The sequence below is a fragment of the Protopterus annectens genome, chromosome 5.part1 (genome assembly GCF_019279795.1).
Source record: "Protopterus annectens isolate FY-2018-M chromosome 5.part1, PAN1.0, whole genome shotgun sequence".
In the NCBI taxonomy this organism is placed as follows: Eukaryota; Metazoa; Chordata; order Ceratodontiformes; family Protopteridae; genus Protopterus; species Protopterus annectens.
The window spans coordinates 793,940,757-793,967,149 of NC_056736.1; the positions used below are offsets into that span (position 1 = coordinate 793,940,757).

A 26,393-nucleotide genomic window follows, 5' to 3' on the forward strand; every position below is an offset into this window, starting at 1 on the left:
CAACCCTGGGCCTTTTGCCTGGAGGAGGTTGAGAGCCCCTGTCTGGGTGTGGCTGAGAGCCCCTGATTAAGGAGATAAGGTCCTCAGCTAAGCTTAAAATTTGTGAACCTGTAGAAGATCCCTGAGGAATAGCCTTGGGGGGGGGGGGGATTTTGGCTGTTTAGCAGCTTTAGCACGAGTAAAAGCCTTAATGGACATGGATACAGGAGGCCTGGCTGCCCCACGTGTTGGGGTAGTTTTGTCCACAGAAATGGTGTCGGATATCTCTGGAGCACCGGTTTCAGAAGGTAATTCTAAGACCGACCCAGTGGAAGCCTCCGGTACCGGCTGTGTGGTGTCGTCGGTCGGAATCGGTAGAGATTCGGTTTCAGCAGAGACAGAGACACTAGCGGTAGGCCTGGGCGTGGAGTCGGCCGGAACCATGGACCGCGTGTGTTGGTCCTTCTCCTTACGTTTTATGGGTAAATGAGCTGTCGGAAGCTCAGACGGCATTTTATAACAGTAAATATGCCCAAAATATTCCTCTGCAAACTCTGCCTGATGCCTAAGAGTGCGTCTATTGAAGGAAGCACAGGCTGTACAGGCCGAGACGTCGTGGTCTGGGCCTAGGCAAGGTAAGCATTAAGAGTGGAAATCCTTATGAGGTATTTGTTTCCCACATTTTAAACAATTATTAACTTTCTCTGTAGTCACTGTGCCTGCTGGGAGCGGTAGAATAAAAGGTTGTCGCAGGTTCATATGTAGGTACTAGGCTATCTGCCCAAAGGCATTTATAAGCCTAGCCAGAATGTGTTGGCTTTCGCCACCCCCCTAGATTAGTTCCCTGTGCTTCTGTCCAGCAGAGCCACTGAAGTGATCCCCGGGGTAAACTTCCTGTTTCCCATCCACTCGTCAAGGTTTCTCTTGAAGAGTGTTAGTTAGGAGCTCTGCCTAATGTAGATTGGAATCTTGTTCCAGAGCATGGAAAGTCTCTGGGACAGGAATCTATCCCACCAGCACGTCCTATTTATTGTTATGGTTAAGTTTAGATCCCTAGAGCGTGTGGCTCGAGGGGATATGGTTTTCCTTAGGTGGAGCATGTCCATCAGTTCTGGGTTGGACATGGCCTTGTATGTCAAGCAGAGATCACCTCTGAGTTGGCGGCATGCAACTGAGTACAGCTGGAGTTTCTTCAGTCGAGCTGCATAGGGCAGCTGTTTGAGGCCAGTGATCCTCTTGGTGAGGTACTTCTGTGGTCTTTCCAGCTGTTGCAGGTGTCTTGTAAGTTAAATCCCAAATGGGGCGCTGTACTCTATGATGGGTCTGATGAGTGATGCATAGAGGGGCGCAATGAACTCTTTTGATCTGGATGCAAACCCTTTGGTGATTAGGTGGGCCACATAGAAGGATTCTCTAACCACTTTGGCAATGTGATTATCAAAGGAGAGATTACTCTCTACTTGGGTCCCCAGATCCCTTATTTTGTCTTCTGTATTTAAGAGGCTACCCCTATGTGGTAATTTGTGGGTACTTTGTTTTTTCCAAAGGGGATGACTATGCACTTTTTGGCATTTAGCTTGAGGCCATGGTTTTGACACCAGGTATCTGTCTCAGTGAGACCCTTTTGGAGGATGGCTGTGTCAGCTGGACAGTCAATTATAGCCGCTAGTTTGCAGTCATCTGCGAACTTGGTCAGCCATAGTCCTCTTGTGCTTGCCTGTACCTCTGAGAAGTACATGCTGAACAGGAGGGGTTCTAGGTCTGAAGGACTGAGCCCTGGGGAACGCCACTTGTAACTGGTTTACAGTCAGACCTAGCTCCTGCAACTCTTACCATGTGGTTCTGTCCGGGAGCCAGTTGGCAACCATCTCGTGATGTAGGGGTTTATGTTCAGGCTGGTGAGCTTGTCTATAATACCAGAATGGGGAATGGTGTCGAAGGCCTTTGTGAGGTCTAGGTAGGCTGTGTGGACCACCTTTCCCTTGTCTATAGCCTTGGTAACTGTCTCAAAGAAGTCCAACAGGTTTAGGAGGCATGATCTGCCCTTAACAAAGCCGAACTGGGTGGGGTCCAGTGTTTGGAGGTTCCCAATGTCTCTGTTAATGAGATCCATGATGATGCGCTCCATAGCCTTGAAGACCAAGCTGGTCAGGCTTATAGGGCGATAGTTCCTGAGGTCTGTTAATAATAACCGTTGCTGTGCGCCACTCTATGGGCACATAGCCTGTGGAGAAGCTGAGTTTGAACAGTGTGTTTAGGTGACGGGTTAGTTCATCTTTGAGCTCATGAAGGACGCAGCCTGGGACACTGTTCGGTCCCATTGATGCTGCGTTTTCGGCTTTGGAGAGGGCTGTTTTAACCTGAGTGTCTGTGATTTCAGGGGCACTACATTCTTCTCGTATGGTTGAGGGCCCTTTTGGGTGTGAGAGGGGGGTGAAATTTGCAATGAACCTGTCTGCCAGGATGTTGACGATATCAGTCGGTTCAGTGTATTTTGTGGCATTCTGCACTAACTCCGAGCAGATCTGGGAATTGCCACTTAGATTCTTGACATAGCTAAAGAATCCCTTGTGGTTATCTTTGGTGTCCTTGGCAATTTTTCTTTCGAAAATAAAAAAATAAAAAACAAGTGGAAAAAGATTGTAGAAACAAAACCACTAATCCAATAAAACGATCTTGTCAGCACACAGGTTGCAAGTCCATAAAACGTTTATTGTATAAATTCCACAAGCGCTTTCACCCTAACTCAATTGTAGGGCTTTTTCAAGTGTAAAATCAGTGTTCAATTGTAACTGTAATTGTAACTGTTCAATCAGCCATCTTTAAATAACTTCATTGTAAAAAAAGGCGCCAAAACCAGTCTGACCTAAATTTAAAGTAACTACGCACATTTTTACAACTGTCAAGTTTAAAAACACAAATAAGTTCACTTTGTCTACCAAATATTAATAAACTTGATAAAACTTTGAATCAAAGTAGTATAAAATAACACAAAATAACAGTTCTATCTAAAAAAAGAAGAAGAAAAGGATGTCAAAAATTTAAAATACTTTAAAATTATGTTAAACAATACAATCAAAATGTTACTTTAATAATTGTTTCAGTGGTTGTTTTAAGTAATTATTTTGATAAATCTTCTGCTTTTTTAATCAAATAAGGCTTAATAGGGCTTAATAGGGGGTGGGTGGCATTCAGTCTAATTTGCCAATAGGTCTCCCTACAGCATAGCCAATTCTCCCAATCTCCCCCTTTAGGGTCAATAGTTATTTGTTCAAGAATCCCAAAACGAAAGCCAGTGTGTTGAGGCTCCATTTGTAAATATTTTCTTAATGCATTATTAATATTCCCTTTTTTATGTTATATAAATGTTCATAAATTTGTTTGGTCAACACTCTCTCTGACTTCTCTATGTAGAAACTAGGACAGTCTCTACACAGGGCTAAGCACACAATACCCTTAGTATGACAGTTACCCTTCTTTAAGTAAATCCTACTGTTGCCATAATTTTTTAAGGAGATGGGTACTTCATCCAAAATGTATCTACAATACCCACACCTACCACACCTACTAGTTCCCTTGTCCAAAGTAGTTGTACGTCTATAATTGTTACTTTCGAACACCCTTTTCAGATTTGTTCCTGCTTTATAAACAAAGTTAGGATGATCACCTACTTTGTGAAGTCCTTATTGTGCTTTAACATCTTCCAATTTCTCTGAATGAGGTCCTTAACTTCCCTTGTAATGTTACTGTGTTGAAGAACCATAGCTCTTGTAAAAGCTTGTTCACTATCCACTTCATGACCTTTTACAGTTTCCAATGGTTTCCCCAAAATAGGAGAATATCTAGTTGCACAACCATTTATAATTTCTTCCTACACTTCCTTTATTAACCTATCAGGGTAACCCCTTAAACTAAACAAATCAGAAATAAAATCAGTTTCCTCTAAAAAATCATCCCACTCTGATGTCATCCTGGCCGCTCTGACCATTTGGCCCTTGACTATACCCCTTTTTGTTTCCAGGGCTGGTCACCGTTGTAGGGGAGGTAAGAATTACTGAAAGTATTTTTCCTATAAATTCTTGATTTCAGTCCCCCATTAGTTTTATCTAACCTCACATCTAAATATTCAATTCCACCCTGGTCAAAATTAAATGTAAATTTTAAGAATCCAGTGGTGGAATTTTAAAACTCAACAAACTCCACAATAGTGTTCGCTGGTCCTTCCCAAATAATAAACAAATCGTCCAAGAAGCGTCGGTATAATTTGATGTTATTGTAAAAATCTGAAAGAAACAAATGCTGCAACTCCCATTGTAAAAGGACAAGGTTGACATAGATGGGGGCACAAGCCGCCCCCATAGCTACGCCTCTAACCTGCTTGAAAGTTTCACCCTCAAAATACACAAAATTGTTTTCCAACACAATTCTCATTAGTTCTATCAACAGGTCAATATCAAAGCTCAAGGTAGACTTACTTACTTACTTTTTTTTTTTTTTTTACTTACTTCAAAAGTAGCCAAAAGTAATCTAAACCCTCATCAGTTGGAATACAGGTGAATAGGTCAACCACATCAATGGTTAAAAAGTACACCTCACCTTCATAAGACTGCAGTGTCAAACTATGTAAAAAAATCCCAAGAATCCTTCAACATATGCTCATACTGATCAGGGATATATTTAAGTGTATGGTCCAAAAAAGATGCAATAGACCCCTTCCCTGACACAATTGGCCTATATGGAGGGTCAGTTGTACTTTTATGGATCTTTGGAATTCCAAAGAAAGTTGCTAGTCTTGGTTTCTTAATGGTCAACATAATACCAATCTTTTCATCCAGTCTACCTTCCATGATGAATTCTTCTATGGCTAGATCTATTTTCCTGTAAGAGATGTTGATCTCATTCGTAGAAACTGGAATGTAGACATCAACGTCCCCCAGGATGTTCAAAATTTTACTAGAGTAATCAAAAGTGTTGACCAAGACCATACCGCCCCCCTTATCGGGTTTCATAATTTGAATCCCCCTGTCGTTGAGTAAGTTCTCCAAGATGTGTTTTTCCCTTGTGGCCAAATTAGCCTTAAACAAAAACTTTTTCTTAATTTTTTTATCTACACTCAGTTCATATAAATCTGATGCACATGTCTCTTCAAACACCTGTAAAGCCGGGTGGAGAGGAGGGTTGAATGTACTAGCCTTTCTAAAGCTAGTTGTATCATAGCCATTGGTCTGCTCAAACATTAATGCAAAATTTAATTTTCTAGTGTACAGTTTTAACTCTGTGAGGGTATCACAAACATCAAATCTAACTGCTGGAACAAATTTAAAATCTTTTTCAAAAAGGTGAAAGTGTTCTTCATTAATCTCAATTCCACTTAGGTGAAAAATTTTAAAACAGTTGTAGGAATAAGTCACTTTGTCAGAATCAATAACTATTTCCCTATTTACTTTATTGTCCAAGTTAATCATTACACTTTTCCTTTCTTTTTTGTTTTCACTTGGTTCCTTCCTCTTCCCTTTCCCCCAGAAAAATCCTGTTCATTCAACTCTCTTTCTTCCCCTCCCTCAGCCATGTCAGTAGTAACTACCACATCTTTGTCAGCATCCATAGTGGTATTTTTTTTTTTTTTTTATTAATGAAGTTATTTAAAGATGGCTGATTGAACAGTTACACTGTTTTTACACTTGAAAAAGCCCTACAAATGATTTAGGGTGAAAGCGCTTGTGGAATTGATACAATAAACGTTTTATGGCCTTGCAACCTGTGTGCTGACACGATAATTTTTCTTTCGAAGCTAACCTTGGATGATTTTATGAGGATCATAGTTTCTTGCCGATACTGATCAGGGATGTCTTTCCCTCTTGGTATTTTACTCTTCTCTGTACTAGTTTCCTCCTTCTATTGTATAGCTTGTTTATGGCAGGGATCCACCACACTGGTTTCCTTTTCTTGGAGAACTGAGTCTTGGTTTTGCTTGGGATACCACGATCCATACATTCTTGTATGTGCCCGTAAAGTGCATTAGTAAAGGATTTTGCAGCTTAGGCAGCATTATCCTTTAGCATGGGGGATTTGAAACTTTCCACCTCAGTCTTAAGTAATGTGAAGTTTGCTTTTGAAAAGTTTGTCACGGTGGTTTCTTTGACCGGGGCCTATGGGCGGAATGTGGATATCCACAGTGATTAGTTTATGGTGAGATCTAACCAGCGAGGGGTTGACCTCCCGTGTAGAACACTGGTTGCCCATGTTGGTGATGACCAGGTCCAATATGTTGTCATCTCTGGTGGAGGTGTTGACCAGTTGATCCAGGGTGTTTATAAATTCTAGGAAATGTTGGGCAAGGGAGTTAGTACTTGAGTAGTTCTCCCAGTTAATGTTTGGGTAACTGAAATCACCCAATAGCAGGTTGTTTAGTAGGACCTTTATGTTTCCCAGTGTTTCCAGAAATGAGGAATGGGGATCCTGGGACATGGTGGGTGATCTGTAGCAAGCTACAATTTGAACTGCAGTTCTGCCCATTGTTAGTTGCAAGTGGACGATCTCTGAAGCATCGTGCTGTGCCACTAACCTGGAGCTGTGGGTATCCTTGATGAATATGGATATGCCCCTGCCTTTTGTATTTCGGTCTGAGTTTTGTGGCCGAAATGTATGGTATGAGTTGTAGCCTGGTAGTGCTGGGATGCTCTCTGGAGCCTTAAAGTCTCGTGTGCATGCATTTTGAGGTTTAGACTTCTGGCATTGAGTAGCATTACTCTCAGTTTTTTGTTACTTGTGCTATTTACGGCGGTGGGTTTGTCTTTTGAGCCTTGCCTAAAAAAGGCACTATGGGTGTGGCAAGAGCCTTGGCCAGTATTCAAAAGCCTAAGGGTGACAGGTGCAAGCCGTCTCTGGCGAAGCAGAGTGGCTTGTCGAGCATGTCATCCCAGGCTGACAGACACTGGATCCCCTTTGAATGACACCAGAAGCTTAGCCAGTTGTTGACGTGATATTTGCAAATAGGAGTAAGTTTGACTGGAAAGAATAGGGGTTGTTGAAGAATAGACCACTGAACAGCTAGAGTGTACTGAAGGACACACATAAAGAATAATGCTAATGGAAGCAATACAATGGCTGCTGCCATGGATCGTAATGCTTGAAGAACTCATCTGGGTGGGGGAGATGGATGAGAATGAAGCAGGTGGACCTGATTCCTGAGGGGGGATATACGATGAACTGGTAGTGATGCTAACTGTGTTGTTGTATTCTGATGTGTACCAATGAACTCCAGGCTCTGGACTGGTGTCAAGTTTAACATGGTATAATTTATTATCATCCCCAGTAACTAACAAATCTGGAGCAAATAGTCCCTGTACTGTTGGAGAAGATGCTGGGGGGAGGGGGGGGCAATAAGGAGCCAGTCATTCAGATATGGAAACACGTGGAACCCTTTGAGTCTCAGATGAGCAGCTACCACTGCCATGGATTTGATAAACACCCTGTGGGCTGTCTTGAGTCCAAAGGGCAAGGCTCTGAATTGGTAATGACTGGCTCCAAGCCAAAAAATGGTATGAGGTCCCCCATCTTTGGGGGCACTAAAAACAAGCATAAGTACATTCTGAATCTTATTTGGTCTGATGGGATCTCTTGGATGAATCTTCTGTCTAGCAGCTTTTTAATTTCTTATGCTGCCGCTTTCCTCTGGTTACTTCCTTTTGTGAAATGGAAGTTGGAAAAATGGAATGGAATAACTTCTAGATATTATTTTTAGCACCCAGGAATCTTCTCTTATGTTTGGCCAGACGTCTGGGTGCAGAGATAATTATCTCCTGGCGGCCTCCAGAGTTGGACAATCGGGCAGCACTTCAGGAGCACTGGAAGGGTCTGTCCAGAAAAGAATCATGGAAACCCTGGTTTTAGGCCCTCCTCAGCCTCTAGGGCAATCTGTCCCATTGGAACTTCCTCCTCTGCCTCTGGAAGAGTTGCCTCTGTGCAGACCATGGAAAGATCCCTGAGATTTTTGGAACCATACTTTCTTACCACCTCTCTGATTCCTGCAGAAGTGTTCACTGAGGGGTAGAAAACTTGATTCCCACAGCAAACAGAGTCTTTCCTTCTTGTTTGTTGCAGGTAAGCATATCTTTTACTGATGGCCAAAATAAGGATGTGCCATTGAAGGGGATGGTGATGAAGGATGTCTTAAAAAGGCTCTCTAAAGTTGCACAGCCGCATCCAAGCATGTATCTTAGGACAATGCCTGAACCAGCCGCTCATGAGGTGCCTTCAGCTGTGTGAGAAATTAACCTCATTGAAGTGTTCACAATAGACAACAGAGTGGCTAGCTGAATGGATATTCTTTTGAAATCCTCTGCAGACATGGACTGTGAGAGACTATTTGAAATCTCCTTGGTCAAATCTCTTTGAAGCCTCGTGAAGTGTGCCAGATAATTAAAAAAAAGTCAGGGCAAGGGTTGCTGAGGCAAAGGCTTGCCTTTTGAATCTGTCCAGCACACTAGACTCCCTGTTTGGTGGCTGGACAGAATAGTTCTGTTCTGTTACTTCCTTCTTAGTGGCTCCTGCCACAACCATAGCATCCACCAAGACTCCTTTGCTCCAGTGTGGTCTGTCTTTCAGAGGGGCTAAAAATTTACCAGGTCTCTTTGGGATAGGTTCTTCCAAGCGTGATGGGAAAGTAAATCAATGAGTTCTCCGTGTGGGAGGGGTCTAACCAAGATGTAGATGGTCAGAAACAAAAGCTTTTAAAAATACCAACTTTCAGAAGACCAAACACCTTTTTTGTCTGAGAATCTCTAATATGTCTCCAAAGGAGATATCATCTGGTGGTGATCTGTAGGACCTTTCTCCTTCATGAAAATCAGTATCCTCCATGACAGACTCCAGCAGGGAATCTACATGCCTCCTTGCACATTCTCTTCTGATGGATCTCCTCTGTGGGATGTTCAGGGGAGGTATCGGAAGAGAGGGGGAGGAGAGAGGGAGTTCCTCTACAGGAGCTGTTTGGAAACTAGTTGGAACCAGCTGTCCCTGTGGAGTAGGCCTGATCAACTCAGAGCTCAGAACCAACAAGGGAATGGGGGCTGGATCTGAAGAATGAGGAGACAGTTCTCTAGAGAGAGGAAAATATCTTTCCACAATCTATAAGGCAGACAGATTCAGAGAAGCTGTGACCAGTTGATCTGTAGTCGAAGTTCCCAGAACAGGCAGATCACAAATGCTTTTGGATCCATGTCTTGACGATGGAACTGAACTCAAACTGTCCAAGGCAAAGGCTCTGAGGGGAAGGGACGGATCGGACACTTATATCTGGCATGGCTTAGTGTTACGGCTTAGTGGTAAATCACTTTGTCTATGGTGTGCAGGGTCCTGGGCTTGAGCCTTGCAAAGGCTGTTTATTTGATGACAGACAAGATCGAGCTCACTGAATATGTGTCACAGGCAGGTATATCCCTAGCCTTAGGCAGGATTCTACCATAACCCAGAATGATGCCTCAATACAAACAGAAAATGACTGACTTTAACAATTGGCTTAGTTTCTGGTGTCATTACAAGGGGATTTAGTACCTGCCAGCCTGGGAAGACATGATCGAAAGACCACTATGCTTTGCCAGAGATGGCCTGCATCTGTCTCCCTTGGGCTTCAGACTTCTGGCAAAGGGTCTTACCTCCCCCATAGTGCCTTTTTTAGGCAATGCCATGAGGTCAAAACTACCAACTTGAAACTTTCATCAAAACACAAATTAAAAGTCATGCTGCTAAATGCTAGGAGTCTAAACACAAAGCTGCACTCATTGTGAGCATTCTTAACCCTGGAAGATGCTGACATTTGTGCAGCCACAGAAACTTGGTTCAAAACGGGGGAGAGCACCCCAGCCATACCAGGTTCCTCATCCTATCATACATTCAGACCCCAAACTGTGGGCAGCAAAGCAAAGGGAGGTGTAATTTCAATATATATATTAGACATACATACCTCAAGACTGGTCAAACAGTATGACGCACAGGAGACAGTCCAGGTGCAGTTAACCATTGACAAATGCCCTATTCAAATCACAGCTAACTATAGGCCCCCATCTTTGACTCAAAATGCCCACTCCATCTATCTAGACCTCTTAGAATCTATAAAGATTCAATCCTTTACTGTGATCCTGGGTGACTTTCACTATCAAACCATAGATTGGAAGCACTACTCATGGCAAAACAAAAATGCCCAGTGATTTCTTGATTTCCTCAGTGCAAATGCCTTGGACCAGCTGGATGACAACCCCACAAGAAGTGATAATTTCTTGCTCTTGGTATTAACCAACATGAGTAACCACTGCAGCACCCATACAGTGTCATCCTCCCTGGTAAAATCCAACCAAAAAGCACTCCCTTTAAAAGTCATCATCTCCCACGACCCCCCTTTAGAAGTCACCATCTCCCCCCGACCCCCCCCAGTTAGGCTCAAATATAACCTCCTGAGGGAAGGTATAAACAGCTTCACAGCCCCATCCCCCTCCACATGAATTGGCACAAATATCTAAACCTTCACCAAAGTACTATATGAGCAATTACATAGCTGCATGGAATCAGGAATAGACAAAATCCTCCTCCTAAAGGAAGAGTAAACCTGTCTGGTGGACACCTATAATAAATAAACTTTATAATAAAAGGAAAACATTGCTGTCCTGGACCAAGAAGGAGCAGGTGCCTAATTGAAAGCAATCTCTCCTTAGCCTGAACTAGCAAATAAGAGCACTAGTGAAATCCTCGAAAGCAAACTTCAACTCCAAACTGGCCACATCTACTAAAGACAATCATAAGACCTTGTTCACATATGTTTGCATTCTCAAAGGAAGCACTCAGATCTGCTCAGAACTGGTGGTCAAGGACACCACATACAGAAACGCGGTAGATATATCCAACCTGCTGGTAGACAGGTTCAGCAAAAAGTCACCCATCTGTCCACCCATTAGTAAATCAGGACATCCCCAACACCTGCCCTGTCCCCTTATCTCTAGGGAGCAAGTCATTATGGCCCTCTCAAATGCAAAAAATACAGCCTCCATGGGACCCAATAACATGCCAGGCTGCATCCTACATGAACTCAAGCAGGAACTTGCAGCACCATTAGGCACCCTATTCAACCAAAGCCTGAGTACCAGCTTTATCCCAGCCGAGTGGAGGACAGCCACTGTCATTCCTTTGCACAAAGGTGGAGCATCCACTGATCTAGGACATTATAGACCCATAACATCCCTGTATTCTTCCCTTAAAAGACTCACTATTGACTACACCCCTTTCGGCATGTACCTCACAAAGCACATGCAGCTGCTGGAGAGATCACAAAAGTTCCTCACCAGGAGAATCCAGGGCCTCAAACATTTACCCTACACAGATAGGCTAAAAGCCCTGCCCCTCTACTCAGTCTCATACAGATTCCTCAGAGGTGACCTCCGTTTGGCATACAAAGCAATCTCAGACACGCCTTGATGGGACTGCTGTATATCTGCAAGTCAAGCTCCACTTGCGTAACCTGCATGCATGACCTCAACCTGGTCTGTGACATTAATAGGACTTGTTGGTGGGACAGACTCCCCCTTCTGTGGAATAGACGCCCTCTCCACATCAAGCAGAGTACCTCATTAACCATTTTTAAATACAACCTGGATAACTGGATGGGGAACAGAAAATACACCCCTGGGATTCCACCTGTGTCCCTGCTGGACAGGGGCATCAGGTGCTGATTTGTTAAAACATGGGCTATATTCTTGGCTAGACTTGTAAGGGCCTCAGGGTCAATAGCCTAGTAATTTCCTATGTTCCTATGATCCTATGGAGTTGATCCCAGCCCCACAGGTCTGACACCAGCACTTCAGCTCCTGGACCCGTTCCTATCCAAAGGTTTCGGAGTGGAACTCATTAGGGATACCATTAAGAGTTAAAGGGTTTTCAGATCCTGGGACTCTGAAACAGCTGGATGGATCAGAGAAGGTGAGAGAATAGTGAGGGATGTCATTGGAATGCTCACAGATCCAAAAGGGGATGGAGCCAGTATGACCCCCATCTGGATTTGAGCTCTGAGAAATTTTTGCATCATCCCACCTCTGACAAACTTCCAGAGGACCTGGAGGATTAAGTGGATTGTGGCTTTGCGTGTTTCTTAGGGGTTTGTAAGAACTGAGACCACAGAGTGGAGAAATTGGTGTAATCACATAACACAGAGTGTGACTTCTTTGAGAGCTGCCAGGTTTCACATCTAAGGATCTCGGATTTTAGGAAGGTGCTGTTGGATTGGCCAGTATTGATTATTGGATCCATTTTGGATCTGAAGGTTTCAAATCCGAAGATCGGGTCTTTGGATCCAACAATGTCTAATCTGAGATTTTTTGAATTTTGACAGGTGGTCCTGACAAAGTCGTATGGAGCAGACTTTGTAAATTTTGTGTGTGTGTGTGTGTGGGGGTTCCACTGCAGAAGAAGTCGAAGTAGCAGGTAGAAAGCCTTTTAAAATCAACTTGTAATGTCAGTCAGCCAGAGCCCTTAGGTTATAGGTAGAACAGATAGTGCAGTTAGTATTTAAGTGGCTGGCTCAAAAGCAATAAACGCACTCCTTGTGGGCATCCGAATTCAGAATTTTATTCCTACAAGAATAACATTTCTTGAAATATGTTGTTTTATCCAACATGGCAGTTAGTACCAAGCAGTTCAATAATAAAATAGTACAGTAAAGCAGAGCAGAGATAACATGTTGGAAAAAAAAGGAATATTCTCTTTTAAGGGAAAATAAAAAATTAGCAACAATGGTAATGTAGAGAAAATACCCTGATTAAAGGGTAAAAACAATACCAACTATGGCACGAAAGAAATACTACCTGTGATAGTATAAAACCTAACACCTGCGAAAACTAAGGATCATAGAAAGATACTAGGCTATTGGCTCTGAGGCCCTTATAAGCCTAGCCAAGAGTTTAGCCCATGTACAGATAAATCAGCACCCGATGCCCCTGTCCAGCAGGGACAGAGGTGGAATTCCAGGGATGTATTTTCTATCTCCCATCCAGTTATCCAGGTTGCTCTTAAAAAGGGGTAAAGAGGTACTGCTTGACGTGGACAGGGAGTCTATTCCACAGATGGGGGAGTCTCTGGGACACAAATCTGTCCTGCCACTAAGTCCTATTGATGTCAAAGCCCAGGTTGAGGCCATTTGTGCAGGTTACTTGAGTGGAGCTTGACTTGCAGATATCCAGCAGTCCCATCACGGTGGGGTCCAAGATCGCCTTGTATGCCAGACAAAGGTCACCTCTGAGGAGTCTGTATGAAATAGAGTAGAGGGATAGGCCTTTTAGCCTATCTGTGTATGGTATATTTTTGAGTCCCTGGATTCTCCTGGTGAGACACCTCTGTGGTCTCTCCAGCTGCTGCATGTGCTTTGCGAGGTACATGCTGAATGGGGCATTGTACTCAATAATGGGCCTTATAGAGGGAGGAAAGCTCGAAATGAAATAATTAGAAGAAACTTTTTAGACAAAAAATAAAGAACTGACATAATAAACCACTAAATTTTGCTCAAGATAGGAACCTACATCTGAGCACGATGGTGGAAAACGAGATCTGAGGTAATGGGGATGGACTAAGGCATTATGGGTAGAAAGAGGAGCTTGAGAGTTGGAACTGAAATCTAGAGAATATGGCCGAGTCGGATACAAACCCATGTGTTGAGGAAGAATGAAAAGGACAACATCAGATCTCTCTTTATTAGATTGGAGTGATGCCTAATCTAGTCAAATACAAGTAAGGAAATGGCAGAAGCCCACTATTTGGGCTATATGGTAGGTATAGAGCTTGAAAAACTACAGGCTGAAAATATGGAAGCAGTGAAAACTCTGTCCACACTAACCACTAAAAGCAAGTGAAAGATTATTAGCCAACATTTCCTGATTTGCCAGTATCGCTTGCCCCATATAGGTCAGCCACCACTGAAGTGGACAAAGGCAAAGGAACAAGACTTCAGACAGCTAAATGGTATGCTATTGTCAGAACTCATTCTCATAGCTTCTTAACTTTTCAGAAAAATCCCTAACACACAAATATGCCTTGGAGGTAAGCATAGGAGTAGTTTTGGCTCAGGTTTTAGATGGGGTGGGGGCACTTCCTCTAATATATTAATAGAAAACTTACTAATGACAGGAAATGCTAGATAACTATAAAAACAGAGTGTTTAGCTACTGACTGGACTTTGTCCAAGTTGAAATATTAAATCTTGGGAAGAAATGCTGTTCTGGTAATAGATCATGTTCCCCTTCAATGGCTATTCTAACACAAAGACACTAACTCAAAGATATCTTAGTGGTCACTGATCCTCTAGCCTTTTAGCTTTAAGAGAATGCAACAGCTTGGCTGTGACTACATGGCTGCAGATGCGCTGTCTTGGGCATACATCCCATTTGGAAAAGGTTCAAACTGAGGGCTTTATGCTGGGGGAAGTAGTTCTTTTAAATGTACTGGCATAGAGGGATCAGACAGCACAGTGCAAGAGATTAACTCAGAAGCAAGCAAGGATGACAAAGGTAATGAGAGACAGATGTACATAGGGTACTGAAAACACAGTCCACAGAGTACAGCAGATTCATGACCTCTGGGTTTGAGGAGAGTTATTTTTCCCTTTGATCTTCTAGTTCTCTCCTCTCCTGCACTTTTACTAGCTTATTAGTCTAGCACTTTACCATGCCAGACTTCTTGTAGCAATTATTGGAGCACACAAAAGCGCTACCAGCACTAAATGTTCTACAAGGAAACAGCTCCTATACTTATTATTAATGCCCAGCCCTCCAGACATGTCTAAAGGTCAGTTCCCTGTGCTTTCAACTATTAACCTGGTGAACTTGGGCATCCTGATGCAATGTAGCAACTGCCTCATTTACACCGACAACCCACTCCACTTACTTCCCAACACTCAGATTTGGGGGAGATGCACTTATATATCCAAATTGGAAGGCATGCACTCTAAAGCCAAGACCGGAATAGCTGGTCAAGAGGAGAAGGTCAACACTTGCACCACACCACATGGAACACTTAGCCCTCCAGAACACACACCAGCACTGTCTTCACATAAAAACACAAACCACACACCCACATTCATGGAGCCTCTCAATAAAAATCTACCCAAAGAGCAGAAACCTCCAAGGCAGAAACGCACTTGGCCACCACAACACAACACTAATCACGAGACACATAACTCTCCTAAACAGTGTGCCACTCAACCAAAGCCCCTAAGGCAAAACAGCATGCCCAGCACACTAGTCATAGGTGACTCGATAGTAAGGCACACTGATGTCCCACTCACTAGGTTGAATAAGGAGAAAGTAATAGTCAGCTGCCTGTCAGATCCCAGGATCTGCCACATAACGCACGCACTCAGGTCGCTCAACAACAGGTACAAATATGATTCTGTCATTGTACATGTGGGTGTGAATGACCAGAGATGTACCTCCCTGGACTACATGAAAAAAGACATGGTGGAGCTCTCGGATTATGTAGCCCAGGCGGGTATGACCCTAGCCCTGAGCAGCATCCTACCATCACCCAGAATGATACCACAGTACAAGCAGAAAATTACTGATTTCAACAACTGGCTAAGTTTCTGGTGTCATTCTAAGGGGCTCCAGTATCTGTCTGCCTGGGATGACATGACTGACAGACCTCGATGCTTTGCCAGAGATGGCCTGCATCTGTCACCCCTGGGCTTCTGGATACAGGCCAAGGCTCTTGCCAACCTTACAGTGCCTTTTTTAGGTGGTGTTCCAAAGACTAAAATACCACTGTAACAGCTACAAACAAATGCTGCTCAACGCTAGAAGTCTAATTCTCAAAACTCACTCACTCGAAGCACTCCTTAAAATGGGGAACATCGACATTTGTACTGTAACAGGGACCCGGTTCAAGGCAGCAGAAAGCACCCCTGCACTACCAGGCTATAACTCATTCCACACCTTTCGGCCCCAGAACTTGAGCCGAAGCCCCAAAGGTGGTGGTGTTTCCATATTCATAAAGGATGCGCACACCTCCAGACTGGTAGCCCAACATAATGCATCAGAGATACTTCAGGTACAGCTAACATTGGGTAAGACAGCGATTCAGGCCGTAGCCTGTTATAGGTCCCCAACCATGTCCCAAGACTCACACTCCACATTCCTAAGCACACTGGAGAATATTACGGTCCAACCTAACACACTCACTCTGGGCAACATCAACTACCTCTCCATTAACTGGAAAAACTACTCATGTACCAATACACCTGCCCAACGTTTCCTGGAATTCATTAATTCCAATGCCTTGGAAAAGCTCATTCTTACCCCCACTAAAGGTAGCAACATCCCAGAACTGGTCATTACTAACATGGGTGATCGTTGCTCTACACCAATAGTCAACTCCTCCCTGGTTAGATCCGACCACAAATCACCCTGGAAATCCACCCCCCCCCCCAACAAAGGTAACCAACATGAAAAACTTCTCTAAAGATAACTTTGGGCTCCTAAAAACAGATGTGGCTAACTTCATGGCACCCATGCAAATGGAGAATAGTTGCATGACTGCCGAATCATACACCAATGCACTGTTACAAACACATACACAAATGCATGGATCTCGCCATACCCAATAAAGCCAAGACAGTCTCCTCCAAAAAAGGAAGCCAATCTGGTGGTCCCCTGCCATAAAAATACTCCACAACAGAAGGAGGAAACTGATGCAAAAAAAGGTGAAGTCCCAAAACTGGAAAAACTCCCTTATCAGCCTCAACAAAAAGTTGAGATCCCTCATCAAATCCTCTAAAGCTAGCTATGAAAATAGTTACGTAAAGAATCTCAAGGGCAATACCCAGATTTGCTCTGAGCTACTGCACAATGGTACTTCCTATACCGTGCCAACAGATATTGCCAATATACTGGCCGGCACATTCAGTGCCAACTTTACCCCTCTCTCCCCTCCCCAAAGGACCAATCACAATACCAGTAGATTGCCAGGCACCCAGTATTACTGCTGCACAGGTTAAAACAGCACTGTCCAAGGCCAAGAATACAGCTTCTATGGGACCTGACAATATCCCTGGCTGTGTTCTACATGAACTACAGAGTGAACTGGCACCTCACCTGTGTGCCCTGTTCAATCATAGGCTCACTTCAACTGCTACAGTCATCAATCTCCACAAAGGAGGAGTGACTACAGATGCTGGGAACTATCGCCCCATTAGCCTGACAAGTCTGATATGCAAAGCTATGGAACGCATCATCATGGACCTAATAAACAAGGATATAGGGAATCTTCAAACTCTGGATCCCACACAGTTTGGTTTTGTGAAGGGTAGATCATGCCTGCTCAACTTGGTCGACTTCTTTGAGTCAGTCACCAGAGCTGTGCATGAAGGCAAGGTGGTTCATACAGCCTACCTTGATCTGGCCAAGGCCTTTGACACCATTCCCCACTCAGGAATCACAGAAAAACTCACTAAGCTAGGCATCAACCCCTCTATCACTAGGTGGGTTGCAAACTGGGTCACAGACAGAACCCACAGTGTGAAAGTAGCTGACTCCAAGTCAGACTGATGACCAGTTACGAGTGGAGTCCAACAGGGATCGGTCCTGGGTCCTTTCCTGTTTGGTATCTAGTTCTCAGAAGTCCAGGCCAACACAAACTGACTCTGGCTGACAGTTCGCAGACTATTGCAAGTTGGGAGCCATTATTAACTCCCCAAGTGATGCTGACATCCTACAGAAAGGTCTGACTGAGACCAACGACAGGTGTCAGAACCATGGCCTTAAGCTCAATGCCAAAAAATGTGTCGCCATCCCCTTTGGGAAAAACCCAGTTCCCATGAATTACCACATCGATGATAGTCCACTGAACACAGAAGGCATTATAAGAGATCTGGGAACACAGGTTGACAGCAACCTCTCTTTTGACCACCACATTGCCACTGTGGTCAGAAAGTCCTTCTATGTTGCACATCTCATTACTATGGGTTTTGCATTCAGGAAGAAAGAGGTCATTGTCCCCCTCTACTCTTCCCTCATTAGGCCAATCATCAAGTACAATGCCCCATTTGGCATGTACCTCAATAGACACCTGCAACAACTGGAGAGGCCACAAAAAGTACCTCACAAAGAGGATCCTAGGCCTTAAGCACTTGCTCTATATGGACAGACTCAAAAAACTCCAACTATTCTCTGTCTCATATCGCCTACTTAGAGGCAATCTCTGCTTGACTTACAAAGCCATGTCTGACCCAGCTCTGTTAGAAATGCTACATCTAAAGACATCCCAATCCCTCCGCACCACATGCTCCAGAGACCTCAACCTCATTACCACAATCAACAGAATGTGCTGGAGGGACAGGTTCACAACCCAGAGGCTGCCCATGCTATGGAATAGACTTCCCATACATCTCAAACAGAGCACCTCACTGGCCCTCTTCAAAAGAAATCTTGATAAGTGGATGGGAAATAGAAAATCCACCCCGGGGATCACTCCAGTGGCTCAAATTGACAGAGGCACTGAGAACTAAGGTCGGGTTGCATGATGCCAGGGTAATCCTATGGGCTAGGCTTGTAAAGGCTCCAGGGCCATTAGCCTAGTACACTCCTACGAACCTATGAACCTAAGCAGGAGGTATCTCTATGAGGATAAGGGGCCTAACCTTTGAGAGGAGAAGCCAACGGGAATTACTACTGTCTGAACTGAATGTGAAGTTGTTTAGTTGTTCCCTGTTGATGGAATTAGGAAGTGAGCTGCTCTGCAATCTAGAGGTGTCTGTACATACTGTTTTATTTTGCAAGCTGATCTGCCAGAGTCCTGTTTACAGAAGAACACTGCGTGTAACAGTAAAGGTTGGCTATAATGTGAAAAAGCCTAACTGAAACATGCCTATTTATTTTGGACTGCAGGTTGGTTTATTTGATAAGAACTGCACTTCTTTTCTTCACTTTGCTTACTTGTTAATATGTTTTTTTAAACTAAAACACTGACTGTAATGACTGCCTGCTTTGTCACCCCCCCATACACACAGTCTCATAAAACGTATGAGATAGGATTCAAGGAGGAAGCAGAAACAATGAGGGCCTTCCAGAACAAAAGACAAAAACACAATAAAATGTAAATACTTACCAGTGGTGAACTTATACCACCAAGGCTAGTACTATGAGGTACTCGAGCTGAGGATGCATTGCGATTTAACGAATGTGATCTAGATCCAGAAGAAAGCTGTAATGAAGGAGAAGGACATTTGGCTGAGAAAGGGCGTTGTTCTGATGTTGGTGATTGTGCATAAATATTAGAAATTGAACGAGGACAGGACACAGAACGTCTAATAGGTGCTGTGCTAGATGATATAGAGGAAGCACAAGATGGTATTTTTGTTGCCTTCTGTGGAGGTTTCCGGTTTGTTCTGCCTAAAACAAGAAATAAAAATGAACAGCTTATTCTCATTTTGGATGTCTCTTTTAGCCCCAAGTTTTTCATTCAGACAATTATATAATTTGTGCAACCTTCTTCAGATTGGAATAATTGAAAATGTGACTACCTTGATTACCTACAGATCCACTGTGAACACAGGTTGTACATATTATGGGATCATTAAGTCTCTTACCACTGCTACTGCAAGTCATCTGTAACAACTTTATTCAGACTCACATGATTTCCAGTGGCAAACCTCACACTGAAGCTCTCTCTTTGCCCTTAATGAGCATACATGGATATTAACTTCCATTCCCCAAAACTGATATTGAATCTCACCCACCACTTATTTTAAGAACAGTAAACTGTGCTACTTAATCCGCCTCTCTGAAGCATAGTTTCTTAGACTAACTTAAGGAGACAATGAATCAAATTGGTTGGATAATTGCTTCTATCCTGCAGAGTTATGTGTCAGGGTGGAATGCATACATGCAAGCCTCATTACAGAGAAACACATGTACTAACTTATCTTTTTTTGTGTTGTCAACAACTCCTGCTTTAAGGCTGACTTACTCTAGTTATTACACATATAGTAAGACAGTAAGCTTACACTATTTCTTACTATATCAACATCTATCTAGTCATCTACCTGTGTGTTTGCTTGCGTGTATGTTATTGTCTAAAAAACTTGTAACATCTTGTTAAACACTGAAACATGTAAGGGATACACATTTCTAAAGAATGGTTGGAGCTATTCTCCTTGGGTTCTCCATATAAACAGGGAATGGGCCTAATCCAATCAACAGATATAACTACATAAATAAGTTTGAGATGACAAACCTTTATACTGTTACTACATGACAAACTCATAATGGTAAGAGTTATTTTGTTTCATTTCAATAACAGCCTACTATTGCTTCTTGATGGGAGAATCAGAGTAGCTTTGACTCATTTTAATAATAGAGAAATAAAGAAGGTGCTCACAACTCCAATAAATGTCTTAATAACAAATCGATATACATTTTTCACACAAAAAATTTGAATACTCCAAGATGACAAAATACAGAACAAATGTTACACAATTATTTTTCACTAAATGAAACAAAATAACTCCTACAGGGGAAAATACATGTCTTAGAAAAAGCAAGCAGATGTATATTCTCCATCAGGTAATCTGTGAGGCAGCATTCTCCTGTGAGCAAATACTGCTACTGCCTTCTTGTATAATCCCCAAGCCTTGCCTATTTATGAATATTTTCTCAGTCTAATGATTATGGCTTAGGGGTGTACACTCATCCTTTATGCCACTCAGTTAAACCTATCCATATCCTATGAACAATCACAGCTCATAAAACAGGAAACAAAACACAATAATATAATAGCTTACATGTTTCCCTGACTTATAAGGATGGAAAGGATGTCCAATCCCCGCCAGTGAAAACGTATACTTCTGAGAGGCCAAACGTGTAGGAGGGAATAAACTCAGAAGCACAGAAGGTTGAGGCTAGTGGTATCAAGGTGATAAAGGAGCCCTGACTGTAGGAGTAGTGGTCTAATCCAAAAATCTGGTGAAGATGTAAACAGGAGAAATTTCTGACGCAACAGCTGTAAGAAGTCATACCGGAGGTGATGATGTCCCTGCAACATTTTATCATGAGAGGTTTGATCAGTAAATACAGTGTTCTAATAGATCACTATTGCAGTAGTCTAGACACACTGATGTTCCTCTTATCAGAATGGATAAGGGAAGGGTTACATTTAGTTGCCTGTCAGGGGCCAGGACTCACTAGATCATGCAAGCACTCAGGCCACTTACCCTAAGTACTAGCATGACTCAGTCATAGTCCATGTGAGCATGAAATACCTGAGACATACCTCCTTGGACTATATGAAGAGAGGCATAACTGAGCTCTCAGAATATGTGCCACAGGCAGGTACAAGCCTAGCATTGACCAGCATTCTACTGTCTCAAACGATGATGCCACAATACCAGCAGAAAATGATCAACTTTAATAATTGGCTTAGCTACTGGTGTCATTCCAAAAGGGTCCAAAACTTGTTAGCCTAGGAGGACATCATTGATCGGCCACTCTGTTTTGACAGGGATGGCCTTAGCCTGTCACCTCTAGGCTTTCAGATATTGTCCAAAACATTATCCACCCCTATAGTGCCTTATTTAGGCACTGCCAAACAGGCAAATCTTCCAGCATAACAAAAGCTACTCAAGACAATCTAATGTTGCTACTGCTCAGTGCTAGAAGTCTCAACAAGAAACTGCACTCTCCTCACCCTGAAGAAAGCTGACGTCTGTGCAGTTACAGAAACATGGTTCAAATCCATGGAAAGCACTCAGGCAGTACATGGCTATAATGCCTTGCCTTTCATACATTCTGACCACCCACTGAACATGAAAGAGGAAAGGTGGAGGTGTAGCTGTCTACATAAAGAATAAGCACATCTCAAGGCTGGTCAAACAATATGATATGCTTGAGCTACTCCATGTCCAACTAACTATGGGAAAAATCCATTACTATACTCTTGCTTGCTACAGGTCTCCCACCATGAACTATGAAACCCATACATCATACCTGAAGTTACTAGAATCACTCACTATCCAGCCCAATACAATACTCATAGTCGATTTTGACTACCCCTCCAATAATTGGGAGGCATACATGACCACTACCATGCAGGCCCAAAGATTTCTTGACTTTGTAAATTCAAGTGCCCTGGGGCAGCTAGTCTGCACTCCCACTAGGGGAATAAATATCCAAGATCTAGTACTCACAAATACTGGAGAGTACTACACCCCCCCCCCCAAGTGTGACGTCCTCACTGATAAAATCAGACCACAAAATGGTCTCATTGGAAATAAAGGTAAAATTACTTACCCCACCTTACCCCCAAAACTTTAAAAACTTCTCTAAAGTAAATTACTACCTGTTAATAGGTTGATAGATAGTTACTAGGCTATCTGACCAAAGGCATTTATAAGCCTAGCCAGAATGTGTTGGCTTTCGCCGCCCCTTTAGATTAGTTCCCTGTGCCACTGTCCAGCAGAGCCACTGAAGTGATCCCTGGGGTAAACTTTCTGTTTCCCACCCACTCGTCAAGGTTTCTCTTGAAGAGTGTTAGCGAGGAGCTCTACCTAATGTAGATTGGAATCTTGTTCCAAAGCATGGGAAGTTTCTGGGACAGGAATTTATCCCTCCAGCACGTCCTATTTATTGTTGTGGTGAAGTTTAGATCCCCAGAGCATGTAGCTCGAGGGGATAAGGTTTTCTTTAGGTGGAGCATGTCCATCAATTCTGGGTTGGACTTGGCCTTGTATGTCAGGCAGAGATCACCTCTGAGTAGGCGGTATGCAACCGAGTACAGCTGGAGTTTCTTCAGTCGAGCTGTATAGGGCATCTGTTTGAGGTCAGTGATCCTCTTGGTGAGGTACTTCTGTGGTCTTTCCAGCTGTTACAGGTGTCTTGTAAGGTACATCCCAAATGGGGCATTGTACTCTATGATGGGTCTGATGAGTGATGAGTAGAGGGGCACAATGACCTCTTTTGATCTGGATGCGAACCCTTTTTTGATTAGGTGGCCACATAGAAGGATTTTCTAACCACTTTGGCAATTTGATTATCAAAGGAGAGATTACTATCTACTTGGGTCCCCAGATACCTTATTTCGTCTTCCGTATTTAGGGGGCTACCACCTATGTGGTAATATGTGGGTACTTTGTTTTTTCCAAAGGGGATGACTATGCATTTTTTGGCATTCAGATTGAGGCCATGATTTTGGCACCAGGTATGGGTCTCAGTGAGACCCTTTTGGAGGATGTCTATTTCAGCCAGAGAGTCAATTATAGCCCCTATTTTGCAGTTGTCTGCAAACTTGGTCAGCCATAGTTCTCCTGTGCTTGCCTGTCGGACCTAGCTCCCGCAAGTCTCACCATGTAGGTTCTGTCCGTGAGCCAGTTGGCAAGCCATCTTGTGACACAGGGGTTTATGTTCAGGCTGGTGAACTTGTCTATAATACCAGAATGGGGAATGGTGTTGAAGGACTTTGCGACATCTAGGCAGGCTGTGTGTACCACATTTCCCTTATCTACAGCCTTGGTAACTGTCTCAAAAAAGTCCACCAGGTTTAGGAGGCATGATCTGCCCTTAACAAAGCAAACTGGGTAGAGTCCAGTGTTTGGAGGTTCCCAATGTCTCTGTTAATGAGTTCCATGATGATGCGCCACAGCCTTGCAGACCAAGCTAGTTAGGCTTATAGGGCGATAGTTCCCAGGGTCTATTGTGGCTCCACCTTTGTGGAGTGAAATAACCGTTGCCTTGCACCACGCTATGGGTATGTAGCCTGTAAAGAGGCTGAGTTTGAACAGTGTGTTTAGGTGAGGGGTTAGTTCATCTTTGAACTCATATAGGACACAGCCTGGGACACCGTCCTGTCCCATTGATGCTGTGTTTTTGGCTTTGGAGAGGGGTGTTTTAATCTGAGTGTGATTTCAGGGGCTCTACATTCGTCTGGTATGGTTATGGGCCCTTTTGGGGGTGGGAGGGGGGTGAAGTTTGCACTGAACCTGTCTGCCAGGATGTTGGCGATATCGGTCGATTCAGTGTATTTTCTGCACTAACTCCAAGCAGATCTGAGCATTGCCACTTAGATTTTTGACATAGCTAAAGAATGCCTTGTGGTTATCTTTAGAGTCCTTGGCAATTTTTCTTTCGAAGCTCGCCTTGGATGATTTTATGAGGGATCATGGTTTCTTGCTGATACTGATCAGGGATGTCTTTCCTTCTTGGGATTTTGTTCTTTTCTGTACTGGTTTCCTCCTTCTATTGTATAGCTTGTTTATGGCAGGGGTCCACCAGACTGGTTTCCTTTTCTTGGAGGAGTGAGTCTTGGTTTTGCTTGGGATAGCACGATCCATGCATTCTTGTAGGTGCCCGTATAATGCATTAGTAAAGGATTTTGCAGCTTGGACAGCGTTATACTTAAGCATGGGGGCTATGAAACTTTCCACCTCAGTCTTAAGTAACCCGAAGTTTGCTTCTGAAAAGTTTTTCACGGTGGATGCTACTCAGGGTCAGGGTCATACTGGCCTGGGCTATGTGATCAAAGAGCTCTTCCATGTCTCTTTTCATGTAGTCCAGGGAGGTACGGCTCAGGTGATTCACACCAACATGGACAATGACAGAGTCGTATTTGTACTTGTTCTGGAGTGACCCGAGTGCTTGTGTTACATGGCGGATCCTGGTACCCGACAGGCAGCTAACAGTAACCTTCTCCTTATTCAGCCTATTCAGTGGGACGTCAGTGTGCCTGGACTATAGAGTCACCTATTACTAGTATGTTGGGTATGTTATTTTGCCTTTAGGGCTGTGATTGCATGGCATACTGGTTTTGTGAAGTATGTGTTTCATGGTTTGTGTTGGGGGGTGGAGGTTGCTTGAATGTCTGCTTTGGAGGTCTCTGTTGCTTTTGCAGATTTTTATTTAGAGCCTCCGAGTATATTTTCGTGTATTTATGTGTGTTTTTTGCAGATGCTGGTTTAATGGGTCTATGTGAGACTGGTGGTGTGATGCAAGTATTTCCCTTCTCCTCTTGACTGTCTGATCCAGTCTTGGGTTGAGAGAGCTTAGCCTCCAGTTTGGCTGTATAATTGCATCTCTCGCATGTATTAGTATTTGGTGGTAGGAGGAGAGGTTGTCTGTGTACATGATGCAGTTGTAACATTGCCTCAAAATGCCCAGATTCACCAGTTGGACTGGAGAGTACACCTGAAACTTCCCTTTGGACATGCCTGGATAGGTACAGTGAACTCTTTTACTGAATGGCTGGTAAGGTTGACTAGAGAGCCTTGTCCTTCTGTACAGTATAGGGGATGGATGGTATTGCTAGTTTCCAAACTCCCCCAAATCCACAAAACACAGAAACCTGTGGAAAGACTTACACAAAATCCCTGTATGACCATATAAACAACTATAGAGAAACGGCAATAGCAGACTAAGATAAACCCAGGTCAAACTGCAAAAACAAGCCACTCTGTTGGACCACTGGTATTAATAGTTTGTACAGCAAAAGAAAAAAAATCCTGTTGTGAAATAAGAGGGAATATGCATAACAGAGCAGAAAGTCCATCATTAGTCTAAACAAGTGAATCAGGGAACTAGTCAAGTCTCTGAAAGCAGACTTTGAGGTAAAAATAGCCTCCAAATCTAAGGATAACCATAAGGCATTTTTCAGTTATGTCCGCAATCTTAAGGGCAGCACCCAACAATGTGCAGAATTAAATGTACATGGCATCACTTATACTCAGCCAGTTGATATAGCAAATCTGCTGGTCAACAAATTCATCTCAAATTTCACCTCCCCATCACCTCCAGTTCTCCGCCAAGAAATACCCTCCACCACTCCACCACCAATTATCACCAAAGAATAGGCTGCCACTGTGCTCTCTAAAGCTAAAGACATGGCTTGAATGGGGCCTGAAGATATAGCAGGTTGACAGCTTAAATCAGGACTTATCAGCCCATTAGGATCTCTACTTAACCACAACCTCCAGACTGGCTATGTCCCGACAGAGTGGAGGAGAGCAACAGTCATACCTCTGCATAAAGGGGGACCATTTACTGCAGATGATTGCAAATTAGGAGCACTAATGTTCTCTAGGAAGAGCAAACATAGACCAATTACTTACATCAGATCTATGGACTAAAACTTAATGCCAAAAAATATGTAATAGTATCCTTTTGAAAGTCCCCCACTCATGGTAACTATCATATTGATAGCACACCCCTAAGAGTCCACCCACCTGTCAATGACTTGGGGACACATATTGACAGTAATCTAGCTTTTGTCTATCATGTGTATGCACTAATGATGAAATCATTCTGTTGCGCAACTTATAAACAAAGGTATGGCATCTAGGTCCAAGGAGGTCATTGTTCCACTGTATTTAACATTCATCAGATCTGTCGTTGAGTATAATGGCC

At 43.3% G+C, this 26,393-nt stretch overlaps 1 protein-coding gene across 4 annotated transcripts in view; it reads right to left on the reverse strand.

Annotated features, from left to right (window-relative positions):
• TTLL7 (tubulin tyrosine ligase like 7) overlaps positions 1-26,393 on the reverse strand; it is a 1,782,535-nt gene that overhangs the window by 462,687 nt on the left and 1,293,455 nt on the right. For all 4 annotated transcript variants that reach the window (XM_044073411.1, XM_044073409.1, XM_044073408.1 and 1 more), the window contains exon 16: positions 19,114-19,397. In XM_044073411.1, the coding sequence (XP_043929346.1) occupies positions 19,114-19,397 (284 nt within the window). The remainder of the gene's footprint in view (positions 1-19,113; positions 19,398-26,393) is intronic.